Here is a 17,403-nt window from a genome sequence, read left to right as displayed (position 1 = left end):
AGATAAGTACCAATTGGACTTGATGGGTAGAAAAAATATATGTCCCAAAGTTGAGAGGTCTGGGAGGAGTTGGGAGAGGGAGTCAATATGATTAAACCACATTGCAAGAAATTCTCAAAGAATTAATTTTTTTATAAAAGAAAAATATAATTAAAAAAGAAAATTAAATACATATTAAAATTTAAAAATAAAAGGTCTATTCAATTTTTAAAACTACCATAGTTGAGAAAGGCCAAAGAAAAAAAATAAGGCAAACAAAATGTTAAAAATTTTTTTAAAAAATCTTTAGAACTAGATTCTGGAAAAATATTCTGTGAATAATATTATTAGAATAATTGATGAGACTGAAATATGGACAAAACATTATAAAAACAGTAGAACATAATTACATTTTCTTAATTTGAAAATAAACAAAACATTCTTATGGGTGGCATTGGGAACGCTTGAGGTTTCTATTTTTTTCCCTATTATCTATTTTCCTTCATCCTTCCTTCTCTGCCTCCATCCTCCCTTTTGGTCTTTGTCCTTTATTATTGCTTCTTCCTTCTGAGGGAGTTCTTCTGACAGTCAAATCCACGGCTTTGATGACACACAGATCAACAAGCCCACGGTTATAGAGCAGTCACTATATGCTGATCACTTGGAGAATAAAGAAACAAATACAGCACAGCCCTTGCTCACAGAGGTGTCACAGTCCCGAGGAAGAATGAGGACAGAATGACACTTGTGCAGAGGGAGCACCTCAGTAGGGTTGCAGAGCCCCGCCCCCTGCTGTGACAGCATCCTCCACCAACTTGTCTAGACAGAGACTTGGCTTCTTAGACATTTAGCTGAGCGGGGCTGAGGCCATTCATTCAAACACCTGGAAGCTCCCAAGTATTAAGTGCTAGACTCAGAGGAGCATTGATTAAACATATTTCAGGCCTTCAATTCTCTCTATTGAGATGTCCATTGGATTAGCAGTGTTGCTCCTTCCATTATTGGCATTTCCATTTGACCTGTAGGGAAGCCTCTGGTTTTTCTTCCGTGTTGCCAGGGAAGGAGATGCAAAGTGAGATATCAAGAACTGAGTCTAATGAAGGCATGTATTTTGTAAGCAGATGTCTCCAAAGGCTACACATGCTCCGACAGACATATCTATAGAGTAGAAGGTCATGAAGCATTAGGTTGTGAGGAACTGAGCTGGTCTCCAGGGCCCACTTGTTAGAGGGCGAGAACTGACTTCTATAACTTGTTCTATGATATTGACACAAGTGCTGTAGCACACATGTACATGGGACTATAGACCACACATAATCAATAAATGTATTTCTTTTAAAGAAGGAAGGCTAATTCTATTGGGAAGTGTCAGAATTGCCTTTACACAATAGTTTGCCCTTGAGCTGATTATAGAAGTGAGTATATATATATATATATATATATATATTATTCAGAAGATGGAAGTGCTGTTTGAGGGATGAGTGTGTAGGATATGGATTTCACTGGTCAAAAGTGACATCGAAGATACCATTTTCATTAGCAAGATAACTCTTCCAACATCTAGAAAACTGGTCTTTGCCAGGAGTATTAGACCTTGTGGGAGAGGATGTTACAGAGGTGGGGTGTGGCCAGACTATAGGGAATGTCTCTATCACGGGAAGGAGTTAAGTTCCTGTGTCCAGAAGGCCCATTAGGTACCACTAAAGTCGTTAACGCTCCCTCTCTACACCCCACCCCCAAGAAGTCCTAAGTGGTTACTCACCTCGTTATGGGGCAGCTGGTACAATCGTCTTGAGTCGGTCCCGAGCAGGTGGCACATGAGGCTTCACAGGCATGGCAGTGGCCTTGCTCATCCATATATTCTCCTGTGGAACAAAATCTAGCTGCTTACTGTACTCCACACAGCAAGACTGCCTGACTGGCAGTCAGGGGGAGCCAGAGCTCTTGATGGCTGCTTGGACAGTGGAAATGACAGAAGGGATGGGCACAGTTGAAGTCAAGCAGTGGCCAGGCCACATCTACATCTTGTCTCACCATGCTCTAATGGGAAGGATTGTAGTTAGGGGGCAAGAATGGGAGCAGAGTTTTGGCTGCAAACTGGCAGATGTGAACTAGATGTTATCCTGGGCGATGACCAGTCAAGAGACAGAGGGCGTTTTCACTCAGCTGGCAGGTTTATCTTTCCCACAGGAGTACACATCTGATCTTACCCCAGAACTCAGTGTAGCTTCACAAATTTCTTTTGAATGTAGGAAATCATCACCAAAAGGGCAGATAGAGGTCAGCCTCAGTGAAGGCATCAAAGACAGGATGGCACTCAATGAATTCAACCCTTCTCCTGTACCATATTCTTTCTCCCTTGTTATTGTAAAGAACAAAACCAACCAAACCAAACACCACCAACAAAATCACAACAATCAGAGAGACTTCTTCAGTCAGATCCCCAAAGTCTCATTTTGTATTTGTTGTTTGAAAACAGATAATCCTCAGAATAAAATATCCAGATTCTGGCAGAACCACCCCCTTCACTTAGCCTCAAACCACTCCCAGATGTGACAGCTGTTTAATTATCTGTAGTTTGCCAATCTGAGAACCACTGGGAGGGGGAGGTACAACAATAAACTCATGACTTAGTCAACTGTAGCACAAATAATAAAAACCCAGAGACAGATATTGGGGTTCAACCTGAAGATCAGAAAAGCAAAGCAGTCAAGCCTTCAGACCACTCTTACCTTTAAGGAATCCTCAGACTGAAAGAGATTTAGTTCCTGTCTCATCCTGGTTTATATTCCTCTCTAGTGCTGGGATTAAGGACATGTGACTCCCTAGTACTGGGATTAAAAATGTGAGCCACCACCACCTGTATCTGTTTCTGCATTGATCTTGTGTAGCCCAGGGTGGCCATGAACTCACAGAGATCCATCTGCCTCTGTCTCCCAAATCCTGGGTCTAAAGTTGGGCCAGTCACCACTGCCTGGGCTTTAGTGGCTTAGTTTTATCTTCTGCTCTTCAGGAAAGCTTTATTTATAAAACATAATTAAATATCACTATAGTTAACCCACCTCATCGATCCTCTGAGATCACTGCTGGCCTTACTGCAGTTGCATTCAGAAAAGTCCTGAGAACAGACTTGATGGATGAAGATGGATCAAGCCATCCTCTGCCTTCCCAAAGCATTACTGAACTACAGTTAGGGAAGGTAAGCCTTCCATATAGAACTCATTCACCTGCAAGAACTAAAGCACACGGAAAGAAATGAAGAGCTTGCTAGACTTTGTTCTTCTATAGCAGAAATACTTTTTGTGTAAAGATGTCTTTCACATAAAGTCTATTAAGTTGGCTGAGGAAAAGGGAAATAGGTATGTTCAGAGTGAGGCAAACATCTCCGAGGAATGTGCCTTCTGTTACCAAAATACAGTGTGTTGTGGAATTCTACTTTAAGTATGGAAAGGTGTGTTACATTTGTTTATGCTGCATTTGTCTAATGATTTAAAGATGTGTTGCTTTGCCTGCCTAAAGCATCGGATTGGTCGAATAAAAAACTGAATGGCCAATAGTTTGGCAGTAGAGGGATAGGCAGAGCAGGCAGGCAGAGGGAATAAGGAGGACAAATGTAGGCTTCAGAGAGAAGGAGAGAGGAGAGAATGAGGGAGAAAAAGAGGGAGATGCCTGGGGCAACTTTTTCTCCTCTTTCCTTTCCTTTCCTTTCCTTTCCTTTCCTTTCCTTTCCTTTCCTTTCCTTTCCTTTCCTTTCCTTTCCTTTCCTTTCCTTTCTTTTCCTTCCCTTTCCTTTTCTTTTTTCTTAAGGCAAAGTTTCCCTCTGAATCAGGAGTTTGGAATCAGCTAGATTGGCTGGCCAATGAACTCCAGGCATATTCCTATTACTGCCTCTCCAGCTCTGGGATTTATAAGTGTATTTGGTGCACCTGGCTCTTTATGTTGGTAGTGGGAACTGAACTCACATCTTCATGGACCATTTTGTGTAGTCATTGTGTAGTAGGCACCTTGCTGACTGAGTCATCCTCCAAGAATGGTTATGTTGAGAAAATAGTTACAAATCAAATGCTATGCAGGGGCCTTGTACTTCCTTAGAATGTCCAAAGTCTAAGTCAGAAGAGAGAGACACACGGGACCTCTGCTAAACCTTTGCAGACCTAAAGGTAGACAGATTGCTTTGCTGTCATGCTGATCTCTACAGAAACTGACACTGATTGGTTCTTCTGATTCCCCATTTTCTTCCCCTTTAACCTCCATGACATACAGAGGCATCCTGTCTTTTGACAGTATGGAATAATGTTGTCCTCTGAAAGTATGTTGAGACAAATTCACTGCTATTCTGGGTCACAGACAGCCCACAGGCCTCAGGTTGGACATTCAAGAAAGCCGATCCAGCGCTAGGGTAAGATTTCTACCTGGTAACACCTCTCTCTGCTGAATGGAAAGTTGCCTGGTGGCTGTGAGAGTTGTGCCAGCTGCACACTCCAAGTCCTCATGACTACAAATGCTGCATCACCAGATCAAGCGAGGACTCTTAGGGTGTTCCTTTGGAATGTTTATTCATTCACATTGTGCAGGGTTTTGTTTTGTTTTTTTTTGTCATCGTTGCTTATTTTTAGACAATGTCTCACCATGTATTTGGCTATCCTGGGTCTTGTTATATATGACAAGGCCAACCTGCCCTGTCATCTTCTTGCCTCAGCTTCCTGAATATCAAAGTCACAAGAGTTACCATCATGCCTGTGCAGAAAATGGCAAATTCTCCCTCACTTCCATCGGTACCTTGGCTATGTGTTGATCTGTTCAACTATAACGAATGGCCTCTTTTCAACACTCACAAAGTAACATCCTTAGTCTTAATGACCACCAAGCATTGCCTAGCTCTAGAATTTCAAACACATGATCTAAGGCAGTGGTTTTCAACCTTCCTAGTGCTGAGACCCTTTAGTACAGTCTCTCATGTTGTGGTGATCCCAGCCGTAAAATTACTTTTGTTGCTACTTCATAGCTATAATTTGCTACTATTATGAATCATGTGTATATATCTGTGTTTTCCGCCAATCTCAGGTGACCCCTACGAAAGGGTCATTCGATCCCCAAATGGGTCTCAACCCACAGTTGAGAAGTGCTGATAAGAACAAGTTTTTTTTTTTTTTTTTTTTTTTTTTTTTTTTGAGACAGGGTTTCTCTGTGGTTTTGGAGCCTGTCCTGAAACTAGCTCTGTAGACCAGGCTGGTCTCGAACTCACAGAGATCCGCCTGCCTCTGCCTCCCAAGTGCTGGGATTAAAGGCGTGCGCCACCACCGCCCAGCTTTTATACAACCTCACTCTATTGTGTTCTCCACTTGGGCTGGGTCATACTTTCTCAAAACCTGTCTTCTACTCATCCCTGCTAGAAAGAAACACCTGACTTGATGATAAGCATTCTGGGTTCCCTCAGCTTCCTTTTTCTCGATGCTTAAATGCTTTGTGAGCTCCTTGACTGTCTTCTTACCACTGGCTGAGGAAGATTTATTTTTCCTCCTGCCCACAGTCAACTCTCTAGTCAATGTTCCTCCACTTCCTGGGGTATTTCTGGCCCATCCCTCTGTCTTCGATCTCCACTTTATGTTTCCATCTGACACCATCCACAAAGACTCTCCCGGGATCTAAAACCTTCCCAAGCCCCTTCCCTTCTTGATAAGTGGTTCCTCAGGGCTGTTTATTTTCCTCTTGTTACTTGGAAACAAAATGGAGAACATTCTGTGACCTTGAAGCTTATGTAAGAAAGTCATCAAAGGACAGCTAAATGGTTCATCTCTCTCCAGTCTGCTCTCCTCTTCACTTTAGAGTAAGCACTGGCTCTATAACAGATGACAATAGAGGAACCTGCCCCAATTTCCATATTTATGTGGACGTCCAATCAGTCACATAAACAACTGCCCTCAGCCCTTGCATACAGGCACAAGTTTTTCCTTGCATATTTGGAACCAAGGAAGTCAGATTCCAAGGACATAAGAAAGTGACTCTTTTTTTCCTCTGTTGGAACAGCAAATTCTTGTCATCTGTCTTCATTGCACAACGAAGTTGAATGTTTATGACAGGCATGATATACAAAATTCTAGAAGAAGTCGCTCTTAGCAGATGTCAGCATCCAGCATTTTGTTCACCTATCCTACAAGTTCTTCTTTCTGGCATCTTTGTCTATTTGTATTATGTCCGGACTGTATTTCTCCTGTGATTGGAAAGTTTCTGTTTCCCTATTCGCTTCTCATGCTGGTTTGCAGGGGTTTAAAGGTCACTCAGGAAGTAGGGTCACACAAGGAGGAATGATGCCTGGAAATCTGAAGACCCAGTTTTACAATGAATGCTTATCAACTTAGAAGTGTACAAGCAAGTGACTTGCCATGATCACTCAACCCTTGATAACACGGTCAAATGTTATTAATAAACTTGGATTATAAAGAGACTCACATGAGGTCATCCAGCAAAGGTGAACATGCATTATATTATCTCCAGTTACAAAACACAGTCCAAGATATAATAATAGACTTTAGGGACACATGGGCAGACAGTGAGCTAGTTTGTTCTTTCTATCTGTCTATCTGTTTCTTTCTTTTCCTCCTCCTTCCATACTTTGTCTTCCCTCTTTTTTGGGGGACAAAGTCTCACATAATCCAGGAGGCCCTTAGGATCATTTACTACCCACCTGAGCTCCTGATCCTCTTACTTCCATTTCCTATATTCTGGACTTAAGGCATGTGCCAGCATGCCATCTCAAGAGTTTTATTCTATAGAAACACCATGTCTTTATTGATTCAAACAAATTCATATATATATTCAAAGGGATAAATACTTAAGTAATAGATTATGAAGTGAGCTTCAAACCACCTTTTTATCAAATGGCTAGTAAGTGGAGAGGAATAGGTACAGGGAATCCAGCTGTTCTGTGTTTCCAGTTGTTTCATTGAGCAGCCTGACTATTGACTAACTGCAGTTTTCTATGTAAGGCCTACCTATGTGCCTTATCACCCAGGTCCCAGGAATCAAGTGACTTTATTGAACAATTCCAGAATCCCAAGTGCTAATTAAATATACTATCTCCTTGCCAGAAAGCCAATACATAGCTTCCAGCTTAAGATACCATTGTGTGAAGACAATTTTCATGAAAAAGAACTATGAGTTTTTTATTTCATGCCAGCTTCAATAAATGCTTGGCAACACTCTCAATTAATTATATGCTAATGAAATAAGTCAGTTTTTAAAGCCTCGTTAAACTGATGTTTTATAGCAGGGATCAATATACGAGACCATCAGCCGAGACTGCAACACCTTTAAGTCTAAAATCTCCGCAGTCACGCAGCCTTAAAGGGAAAGGAGGCTTGGACAAGGTCTATGGCAGAGATGAACTTCGAAGCTGTTATAGCCAGGGACTCACACAGGACAAATGTTTTATGAGGCCCCCGGAGTAGTAACCACGGTAAGGACAAAGCGGAATGATGGTTTCCGGGGATGGTGGATGATGGGTGTTGTAGTTCCCTGAGTTCAGCGTTCCAATTAGAAAAGATGAACATGTCCTGAAGACAGATAGTGGTGAGGGCCACACAGCAGTGTGAGGGGACACATGTGCCACGATTCAACTGAATTCTGAAAATGGCCAGGATGGAAATTTTTATGCCATATATATTTTACCACAATTAAGAAATCTATCCCCCCCCAAAACAAAACAAAACAAAACAAAACAACAACAACAAAAAAGCCGGGCGGTGGTGGCGCACGCCTTTAATCCCAGCACTCCGGAGGCAGAGGCAGGCGGATCTCTGTGAGTTCGAGGCCAGCCTGGTCTACAAGAGCTAGTTCCAAGACAGGAACCAAAAAACTACGGAGAAACCCTGTCTCGGAAAAAAAAAAAAAAAAAAAAAAAAAACCAAAAACACACAAAAAAAAAACATACCCAAGAAGTTTGTTCCTTAACAGACCAATACTTGATATTAACAACCACGAAAACCTCTCCAGGCTGGATAAAACACACTGTTTATCTGTAGATCTGTCAAGCAGAGGCTTAAGAGAGGTGCTCGCAGTAGGAAATGGGTACACAGACAAACCCCTCAGAAAGGAGACGTCTGGCTGAGCTGATTGATCCTCAGGACCCACTGTAGTCAGGATGAAGAAACTGGCAGTGAGTACCACCCACCTCTCTAGCCTGGCTGTGTCTTGGCAAGGGTTGGGGGCACACTACTCTTGTAACCTATTCTCTCGGCACTCCTTGGGGAGCCCTCTGTTCCTGTGGGATTCTCGGGTTGATGGTGCTTACACTTCTCAGTCCTATGGCTCTCTCATTCTGAGGCTAGGCAAGGATCTGTGTGCTGTGTGTAGATGCATGGTATGCTATTCTGGCACCCTCAGGGTTGGCACTCCTGCAAACTGGATGGATCATAAATTTCAGATCCAATACACATACAAATATTTAGCTCCCTTCAGCTTGCATGCTCTTCAAAGGGCAGAATGAAGAGGTGACCTTCTACTCTCCACCCTTGCTGGAGCCCTGACCACAGTAACACTCTCAGAGAAGGTACCCACAGTGAAGTGTTGGCCAACACACCTGAGTACAGGGGGATGCTGGGAGCATACAAGCTTCTATTCATCGATGCCTTTCAGGTCACAAGCGTTGTACTATGTAATATTTAGTCCAGATAGAAACCTCTTCTGTGAGTGAGAAACTGAGGCTCAGAGGGATGGAACATTTTGTATACGTTAATTCAACTAGGCAAGTGACAGATGGGCTGGGCCTCAGGAACTCAGAGCCTAGCCCATGCTCTTTTTACAACTTGCCCCTCCCTGTGATGGATTCAATTGCCCTTTCAGAGTTCCAAGTAGCTTTGCTGTTTATAAGACGAAAGGAGAACGGACCTTACTTAACCACTTGGTGAGGTAACAGCAGCATCAAAGGGAGGTATCCGTGAGAAATGAACGGAAGAAGAATGGGCGTGTTGCACCTACTGGGTTTTCTCAATGGCTAGATATACCTTTCAAATGTATTTTCTTGGATAGAATGGCCTCTGTGCATAAAAAGGCCATTTTGTAAGTCAAATTAACTGGGTTTCTTAAGCAGTTTATTTCACCTAGTAGGGCCCTGAACCCCTAAGTGAAATTCAAAGTAACATTTTTTAATTAGTAAAGCGAATTTATCAGATCCTTAGAAAAAGCCTTTTCTCTTTTTTAAATACATTTCGGAGTGCTAGAGATCGCGAACACATCCTCTCCCTGCCTGGCAAGTACGCTGGCACACTGACCTACATTCGCCGCATGGACAAGAGTGTGGATGCTGCCTTACACGCTCTTTCACAACAGCATACATTTGGTGCTGAATACAGCCTACCACCAGAATACCATCTCTCTGATCCCCAGTTGTTGTTGTTTTTTTTTAATCTACGACATATACAGGTTCTTGTTGACCATTATCTTAACTGAGCTGTTAAGAGAAATCCATGTGTACACACTACAGCGAGTCGATCAGTGTTGTGTCTGCATCAGTGAGAGGCCTGTAAGTCCTCGGGTAAAGAGTTTCCCAGGCAGGGAAACTCCACCATAGCCCTTAGCGTACACGCTACAAAACTGGAACTCAGACGCAGAAAGTGGAATGTGGTTTTCCAGGGATTGAAGGAGGGGAAGATGGGGGAGAGGTTGAGGAGCGAATTTGTGAGCTTTCCTGTAAGGCAGGCAGACTATAGTTAACAAAAATGCATTGTATATTTGAAAACCCCTGAGAGCGCTTCACAAGCGTGCTCACCAGATAACAAGTATAGGAGGCCCCACAAACAAAAATGAGCTCCACTTATCCATTCCGCGATGGATACTCTTTCAAAGTACAGTGCAGTATACTGGTTGTTTGATGATATGCAAATATTTTATTTATTATAGTTACGTGTGTGGGCAAAATTTGACACAATTGGTTCCAGGAATTGAACTCAGGTTGTCAGGTAAAAGCAAATGCCTTTACCCAATGAACCATCTTGCCAGTCCCTGTATCCTGTTAATGTACACGACTTCTGACAATTAAGGAGGTGGCAGGGAGAAGGCAGTGAATTATAACCAAATACAAAGGAGAAAGAGGCATGAGCATGATTGTTACCTGCAATTAATCACAGTGAGTTTGCAGACATTGTCATGTCCTGTGGATGAGGACAACGTGGTGCCGCTTGTCCATCATCCACCTCCTGGAAGAACAGTTTCCTTTTTAAAGAAGAGAATTGCTAAGACTCGGGTTTCAGAGAGTACAGTTCATCTCCAGTGGTGGGAGCCGGAGGAAGCAGCTTCTCATAGATTGTCAGACCAGAAAGCAGAGTAAGGAAGCAATGAGGAAAATGTCCGCACCTCAGTGACCTTCTTCCCCCAGTCAGGTCTGGCTCTAAAAGGTTCTTTCTAGAGTATTCTGTCTAGAGGGCATCAGATCCCATTACAGATGAGTGTTAGTCACCATGTGGTTGCTGGGAATCAGACCCAAGACCTCTGGAAGGGCAGCCAGTGCTCAGAACTGCTGAGCCATCTCACCAGCCCTCTCCAAGAGGTTTGTTAGCCTACTGAACAGCACACCAGCTAGAGGTTGAGTGTTCAGACGCTTGAGTCTGTGGGAGCCATTTCAGACAGGCATGTAAAATTTGGTGACTCTGTTGAGTGGAACTGTCTTTCCATTCCTGGAAGTGCTGCTAGAATCCTCACAGGTTCTAATAGTGTACTCTTTCTCTTGACTCCGGAGGACTTTCACCCTCAGCGGTGGGTGTTCCATTTGTGCTTGCAAAGGAATGGTCTCTGAGAGGGGAAGGGGCAGTATCTGACACATATGCACTGACGGGCTGTCTGGGTTTTGGTGTACAGTAACAGCAGGAAGGGGTCATAGTTCCATCAACTGATTTTTATTTTTTACCTTCTGGAAAGCCTCTACAATTGCAGGACACAGGCCGATGACAACACAGGAAGCCCTGAGGGAGCAAATTATTAGCAAATCTTGAGGCCAAGGAGGTGACTATGTCTCACTGAAGATGCTAGGCAGCAAGAGAGAGGGGGCATCCTACAGAATATTGCTATGTGTAACCTCAGGGGAGTGCCTGCTATCAGGCCCAAGGGGCACATTGTTTCCTTTCTTTTTATGGTGATGATGGTAGGTGACTCTCTTAAGAGCATAGTTCACAGAGTCTACCGAATGCTTCTGATCTTGTCAAGGGAGCCAGAGAACGGAGGGTTAAGGCCTCAAGTCCTTCCTACTGAGTGAGTGCACTGAGAACATTGTGTTCCTTACTATGGCTCAGCTCTGACACGCAGATAATCTTCTATCATCCACTTTCATCTCCACAGCCATTCACAGAAACTTCCAACCTGCTGTCATCACGTGACCATAAGCTAGGACAGCTGCTCCATGAGCAATAGGAAGGAACATTGTCAAGTAACTCCCTTCCTTTTCCTCAATGCAAAGTACGTGCTGGCTTTACCTTTCCTCCCCAACACGTGCCTCTCACTGCCCTGTCTTCAAGATAGCAGTGTCTCAGGCAGTTCTCTAATTAGGAGGAAAGAGGAACCCCAGGGAAAGCAGAACTGCAGCCCAGTGCTGGCATTGCGACCCAACCCAGCTCTGGCAGGAGACAGCTTAACCTTTAACTGGGTCACTGTCAGCATCACCACAGGCATGGGTGCCAATCTTCAGAGATCTGCTGGCTTATCTAGCGGCAGATTTGTGAAGAGCCTAGAACCCCCGAATAGTGACTGGGGGAACATGTCATTTGTCAGGTTGCCATGTGTTCCATTGGGAGCGACCACGCCATGCTTTTAACAAAAGCCTACGAGTGCAAACAGAGAACTGGAGCTCACTCCATGTTGTGTGTCAGCAGAAGAGGGAGCATCAGGCTGTACAAATGAGGAAAACCTGGAGTCACCCGACCTAGCCTTGAGTTTTGAGTTTCTTTTCCAGCTGTCTAAAATTAATCAGACACATATTTCCCTGACATCCCTCTTCTGTGAAATTTGGATAATAAGCTCTCGTAGTGTGTGGTGGGGATTAAGTGGGAAACCAGGACCTCCAGCACCTTGCACAGTGGCGGGCCAAAGGCTGTGATTACCAGGTGCTTTAATTATGTCACGCCATTACATGTCTGTTAGCAATGCGGCTAGTGTTTACTTGGAGCTTCATTTGTCTAAATTAGCAATTCAGTCCGCAGAAGCTCACTCTCTAGACGGTCTTCAAACCCTGGCAGGCTGTATTCCTAATCATGCTGTCATTCCCAAGGGGAACTGGATAATGTATTGGCTTCATATGTGGGTGGCGATGAGGCAGTGACAACAGATGACCCTGTGAACTGAGGACAGTGACCTCTCGAAGCAAGTGAGCTGCAAGAGGCAGCCTACACACATTATTTTATTTATTATTTATTTTGTTAACTGCCCTTGGAGACAGCCTCTCTGTATCATAGTGAAAGCAGCTTGTCTTAAATTTTACTGTGGAAAAGTACAGAGCTGTGGGCATGGTCTTCTCAGGCAGCTGAGGCCAAAGTCTTTCAGAATTGGGTTCAGCTCTGTTAGATGAGGCTACCATCTAGGATGGTTTGTCCTTCTATAGAGTACTCATTAGTCATGGGTCTGTATGTATCAATACATGCATTCTGGCTTTTAGGTCTAATATCAACCAGGCTGACTTTGAACTCTAAGTAGCCAAGACGGATCTTGAACTCCTGACCTCCCAAATGTTGGGATTACCAATATGTAGCACCATGCATGGCTCACCGGCCTCTTTCAGTGGGAAGATGGCATCCATTTCCTTACTTGGAAGCTATAAAGACCAGTTGTGCATTGCTCTCTCTTGATGAGATGGAGCCTGTGAGCATGGAAGTGAGGTACTCTGTGTGTGTGTGTGTGTGTGTGTGTGTGTGTGCAGGTTCATGCCTGTGTGCGATGTATGCGGGAGCAGATGGAATGGGAAAAACAATATGGAAGAGTCAGAATCTTGGACTCAGAAAGTCTCAGCTGTTTCTCTGCCTACCTGTGTCCTGGCCTTCTGTATAGCCCAAATTTAACTTTAGCTTGAGACAGTCTGGTACTAGAATCTGTGTGGCCCCATCATAGAGAGGGTACCCACTTCTCTTCAAGTTCATTCTCATTCTCAGGGTGTACTCTGGTGATGGAATGGTCCTCTCCCTCTTGGAGAATAATGCTTTCCCGCAGATTAGGAGCCAGATTAAGTACTTGGATGTAGAGAGCGATGCCCTAGTTGTAGATCTAGCCTAGCATGTGACCTTAGTTGGTCATATTATGGAAACTCTCTAAGCCCTAGCCAATCTGTTTGTGAGATAGAAATAACCACAGCTACTCTCTAAAGAGGTCAGGATAATCCAACCACTTCTCACTTGAAACGTGCTCGAAGGGCTAGCCATGACCCCCAGCTGGTAGAGGGCTGGCCTGGCAGGTGTGATGTTTCGGTTTTGGGGAGGTCGAGGCAGAAGAATCGGAGTTCAAAGTCACCTTTTATTAAATAATGGGTTCAAGGCTAACCTGGGTTACACAAGACTGTCTTAAAAATACTTTGAAAGATATAGAACTCCAGTAAGTATTCAAATAAATGTTAGTTCTTGCTTTCCCAGTAAGTGCGGTCGGAGCACTGAGATAAGCAAAAAGAGAGTAAAATAGTCTCCCCAGGCACTAAAGTTACAACACCCCCACTTTTGTTAGTCCTAGTATATGATTTGCTGAGGATCAAGCCCAGGGCCTTGCATGGGCTGGCAAGCATTTCACCATCCTTCGGCTAACTTCACTACTGTCTGGTGGCTTTGAAGAAGTATCTTTCTTTAATTTCTCATAATAAGACTATTGTTTCAATTTTTTACTTCCCTGTTCATTACCCTTCCTAGAAACAGGAACCTTTCTTATGCTCTTGTTGACATAGAAGTACATGGGTAAACATAAACAAAATACCTAGAAAAATCTTTAGCATAACTCTTCAGGGACCATTTAGAAGAATGGACTCAAATGTTTACTATGTACTTTACTGATTTTTTCATAACTAAACATTGGCCTTGTTTTATTGGCACCAAAGTTTCCTTTATCTTTCACCCTGCCCCGGCTTTATAATCACCACACAATACAGTCCCAGCTTTCTCTTCTTCCTTCTTTAGCCACTGCGTACTTCTCCCGTTCGCGCTACTGTGGGAAGTGGTTGTTTTTATTCCATAGTAAATGCTGATCTTTTACAAATTTGTCTTTAGACAATTACAACCTAAATTACACTAGACAGTTGCAAAAACCAAAGTCATTCAAGTTCTCCTAGCCCACAGGCAGCTTTTCCCAAGCCTGCCCCTGCACATTTGGCCAGTGGTTGTGAGCAGAGCAAAACATTGAGTTCTCCAGGAGAGTTCGAGGCCCCAGGCAAATCACACCATGTAAAATCTGGTTAAGATGAGTATCAAGAGCAGTCTTGAAAGCTAAGAGGAGTCAAAGCAGGTCAGACAGCAGCCAGAGGGATTTGGGCTGAGGAGGAGGACCTGACTCACCAGCTCTGCCTCAGGGAGAGATCAAGAAACCAAGATTCCAGAGAACCTCAGGCTACCTCAGCCAGTCACGCTGAGTCAGTGCAGATGAAAGCCATGGGCTGCACCCTGAAAACCCAGAGCCACCTAACACGGTACCTCACATAGCTGCTCCCGAGGGAATGTGACATACGTGCCCTAAGAAGACGCAGTGACTCCCGGGGGAATAGAAGGGCTTTCGGGGGGCGAACTTACCATTTAGATACCTCAGTCATGTGACTCAGAACTATGGCTTGTAGGTCGTTTTCTGAGGTGTGTCTATTCTTCCCCAAACAGACAGAATCAGCTCACCTCACTAACCCAAAACATAAGACAGTACACATTCAAATGAAAGTGCAGCTCAGAGCATCTGGTCTTGATTGTATCCCTCTCTGAGCAAAAGACGAGTTCTTGCTTAGCTTCAGGTTCAGTGCAGGTGACAGAGATTCTAACTTGATTGTTTTGTGTTCTTTGGGAGGAAGATAATTCTTGTTGAACTTCAGTATGGTTGACTTAGGCCTGAAAAGATGGCTATGTTTAAGTGGATAAAAAGGAAAACGAAGACCATTTGAGGAGAGCAGAGGAGGGACAAGGGCTTCAGGCTGAGAGAAGTAAGGCAGCTAGAGGAGAGGAATGATCTAGTAGGGCATAAAAATCTAGCATAGGTACATAGGATCACCCTGGTGAAAGGAGACCGGGTGAATTGGAAGCAAAGCCTGGGAACCCAGCTAGGAGGGGTCTCTGGTGATTCCTGCCTGAGGGAATGGAGCATCTGCAATTAGAAGGATGAGGACAGGGCAGCTCCCAGAACACAACTCTGCAGGATCTCACTGGGCAGTGGGCCTTGGAGTTCATCTCCTTCAGCTGCTCCCAACTTCTTTCCCCAAAGATCAGACTGAATTTTCTCAAGATTTTTGCCTCATGCCTACCTAGTTTTGAACTAATACCAAAGGGAAAGGAAACAGAATGAAGAGAGTGAAGGAGAGCCTTATTTCCTTTCTGGAAAATTCTAACAGAAGTGTCGTTTGGCCCAAACACACATCCTAGGTAATCTTGTACATTGGTTATTTCAAAAGTGGAAGTCCCAGCTTTAGGGGGAAGCATAAAGTATGGCATTTATGAGGAGAATGAAGAGTCAGATAGTCCTCAACCAAGGCTCTGAGGGGCAGCTTTCAGAGAGTCAGTGACACCCTGAGAGTCCCAGTCATTTCAGTAATAACTGGTGTGTGCTGGCTAGAATTTTTTTCCCTGTCACCTTGACACAAGCCAGAGTCCTCTGGGAAGAGAGAGCCTCAGCTGTGAAAATGCCTGTATTAGATGGGCTTGTATACAAGTCTACAGGGTATTGTCTTTATTAACAACTCATGTGGGAGAGCCCAGTCCACCACAGGTGATGCCACCCCTTGGCAAGCGGTTTTGGGTTGGATAAGAAAGTGGGTTGAGCAAGCCAGTAAGCAGAATTCCTCTATGACTTCTGCTTCAGTTCCTGCCCTTAGGCCCTTGACATAAGTTCCTGTCCTGACTTTCTTTCATGATGTAAGCAATAGATAGAAATAAACTCTTTCCTCCTCAAGTTTCTTTTGGGTAGAGTGTTTATTATGACAATAGAAAGCAGACTAGGGCAGAGGGTCATCTATGGCCTGCCTAGTTTTCTGGTCTATTTAGATGATCAAATAATATGTTTGGTGACAATTCTCTGGACAGCTCAAAATTCCATGTAAAGCAGTGGCAAGTGAGGTCATTACTGCTTTGCAAGAGGGGATCTGATCAAGTGTAGTGACAGGAAAATCTAGTCCCATCTGCCATCTCTGCTACCATATACCTGTGATCTTTGGATTAGCTACTTACCTTTTTAAACTCTTGTTTCCATAGCTACAAAATGGGATAATAATGGACTCTTGGCCAACTGTCAATCACTATGACCAAATACCCGGTGCAAAAAAAGCTTATAAAGGGAAAAGCATGTATTTCTGGGCCACGGTTTGAATCGCTTTGGGCATGTAAGGGGCACAGTATACCAAAGTGGGACTCTGTGGCAGTGGAGCCTGGAAGCCTCATGATGACCAGGAAACAAAAGAAGACAAGTGAGAAGTGACCAGAGCATCAGTACCTTTTAAGATCATGGCCAAAATGACCTAACTTCTTTTGACAAGGCTCCATGTTTACAAGAGTCTGCCTCTTTCTAGTAGTGACAGAATAGAAGCCATTGCTTCAACATATGCCCTTCCTCAGAAAGCTGTTATGCTAACTGTGTTTGATGAAGAGTTAAAAGTATATAGAATAAAGCATGTCTCGTATATAACTCATAGTGAATACATGCTATCGCCACCATTATTGATAAATGTTAATGGCCTGCATATAGGAAGTGAGTGGAGAAAGGAGAGAGGGAGAGAGAGAGAGAGAGAGAGAGAGAGAGAGAGAGAGAGAGAGAGAGGAGTAAAGTCCGTGGGTTTGAACTTGAAGCAGTAATGAAATGCTGTGCACTGTCAGAGCCTGGGAATGTTAGGGACATCTGTCTGGGATGATCCGGCCAGTGATCTTCTACAGAGCAGCTCCTGGCCTCCTTCTCTCCTCTTGCCCTTATGCCACAGGCAGTGCTTTCACAGTGGCTGTTTGGAGACCTGTTCTAATTGGGCTGCTGTGCTCTGTCTCTGCAACACATTTAACCAGAGTTGATAGAGCAGAATACAGAGCAGGCGGTCACAACCTGCTCTGCCTAAAGCCTCGCCATAAACAATCAGGAGCTAAGTTCATTGCAGCCAGATAAAATATCATCTGTGGATGCCGAGACCGTGAAAGGAGTGTCATCACCTGTTCGTTTCCATGGAGGGGCCATCCCATCTTTGGCCAGCATAACTGTTTGTTGGAAAGGCCATGCGTCTGTAGACAATGTCACACTCAT

The 17,403-nt window shown here is 43.9% G+C and overlaps 1 protein-coding gene across 1 annotated transcript in view; it reads right to left on the bottom strand.

Moving 5' to 3' along the window:
• Window positions 1-17,403, bottom strand: part of Pcsk5 (proprotein convertase subtilisin/kexin type 5) — a 409,270-nt gene that overhangs the window by 84,691 nt on the left and 307,176 nt on the right. Inside the window, exon 21 of the mRNA XM_057777813.1 lies at window positions 1,742-1,844. Coding sequence (XP_057633796.1) covers window positions 1,742-1,844 — 103 coding nt within the window. The remainder of the gene's footprint in view (window positions 1-1,741; window positions 1,845-17,403) is intronic.

The sequence above is a fragment of the Chionomys nivalis genome, chromosome 8 (assembly GCF_950005125.1).
Source record: "Chionomys nivalis chromosome 8, mChiNiv1.1, whole genome shotgun sequence".
Lineage (NCBI taxonomy): Eukaryota > Metazoa > Chordata > Mammalia > Rodentia > Cricetidae > Chionomys > Chionomys nivalis.
The sequence above is the reverse complement of the archived record's forward strand: the minus strand, read 5'-3'. Positions and strand labels throughout refer to the sequence as shown.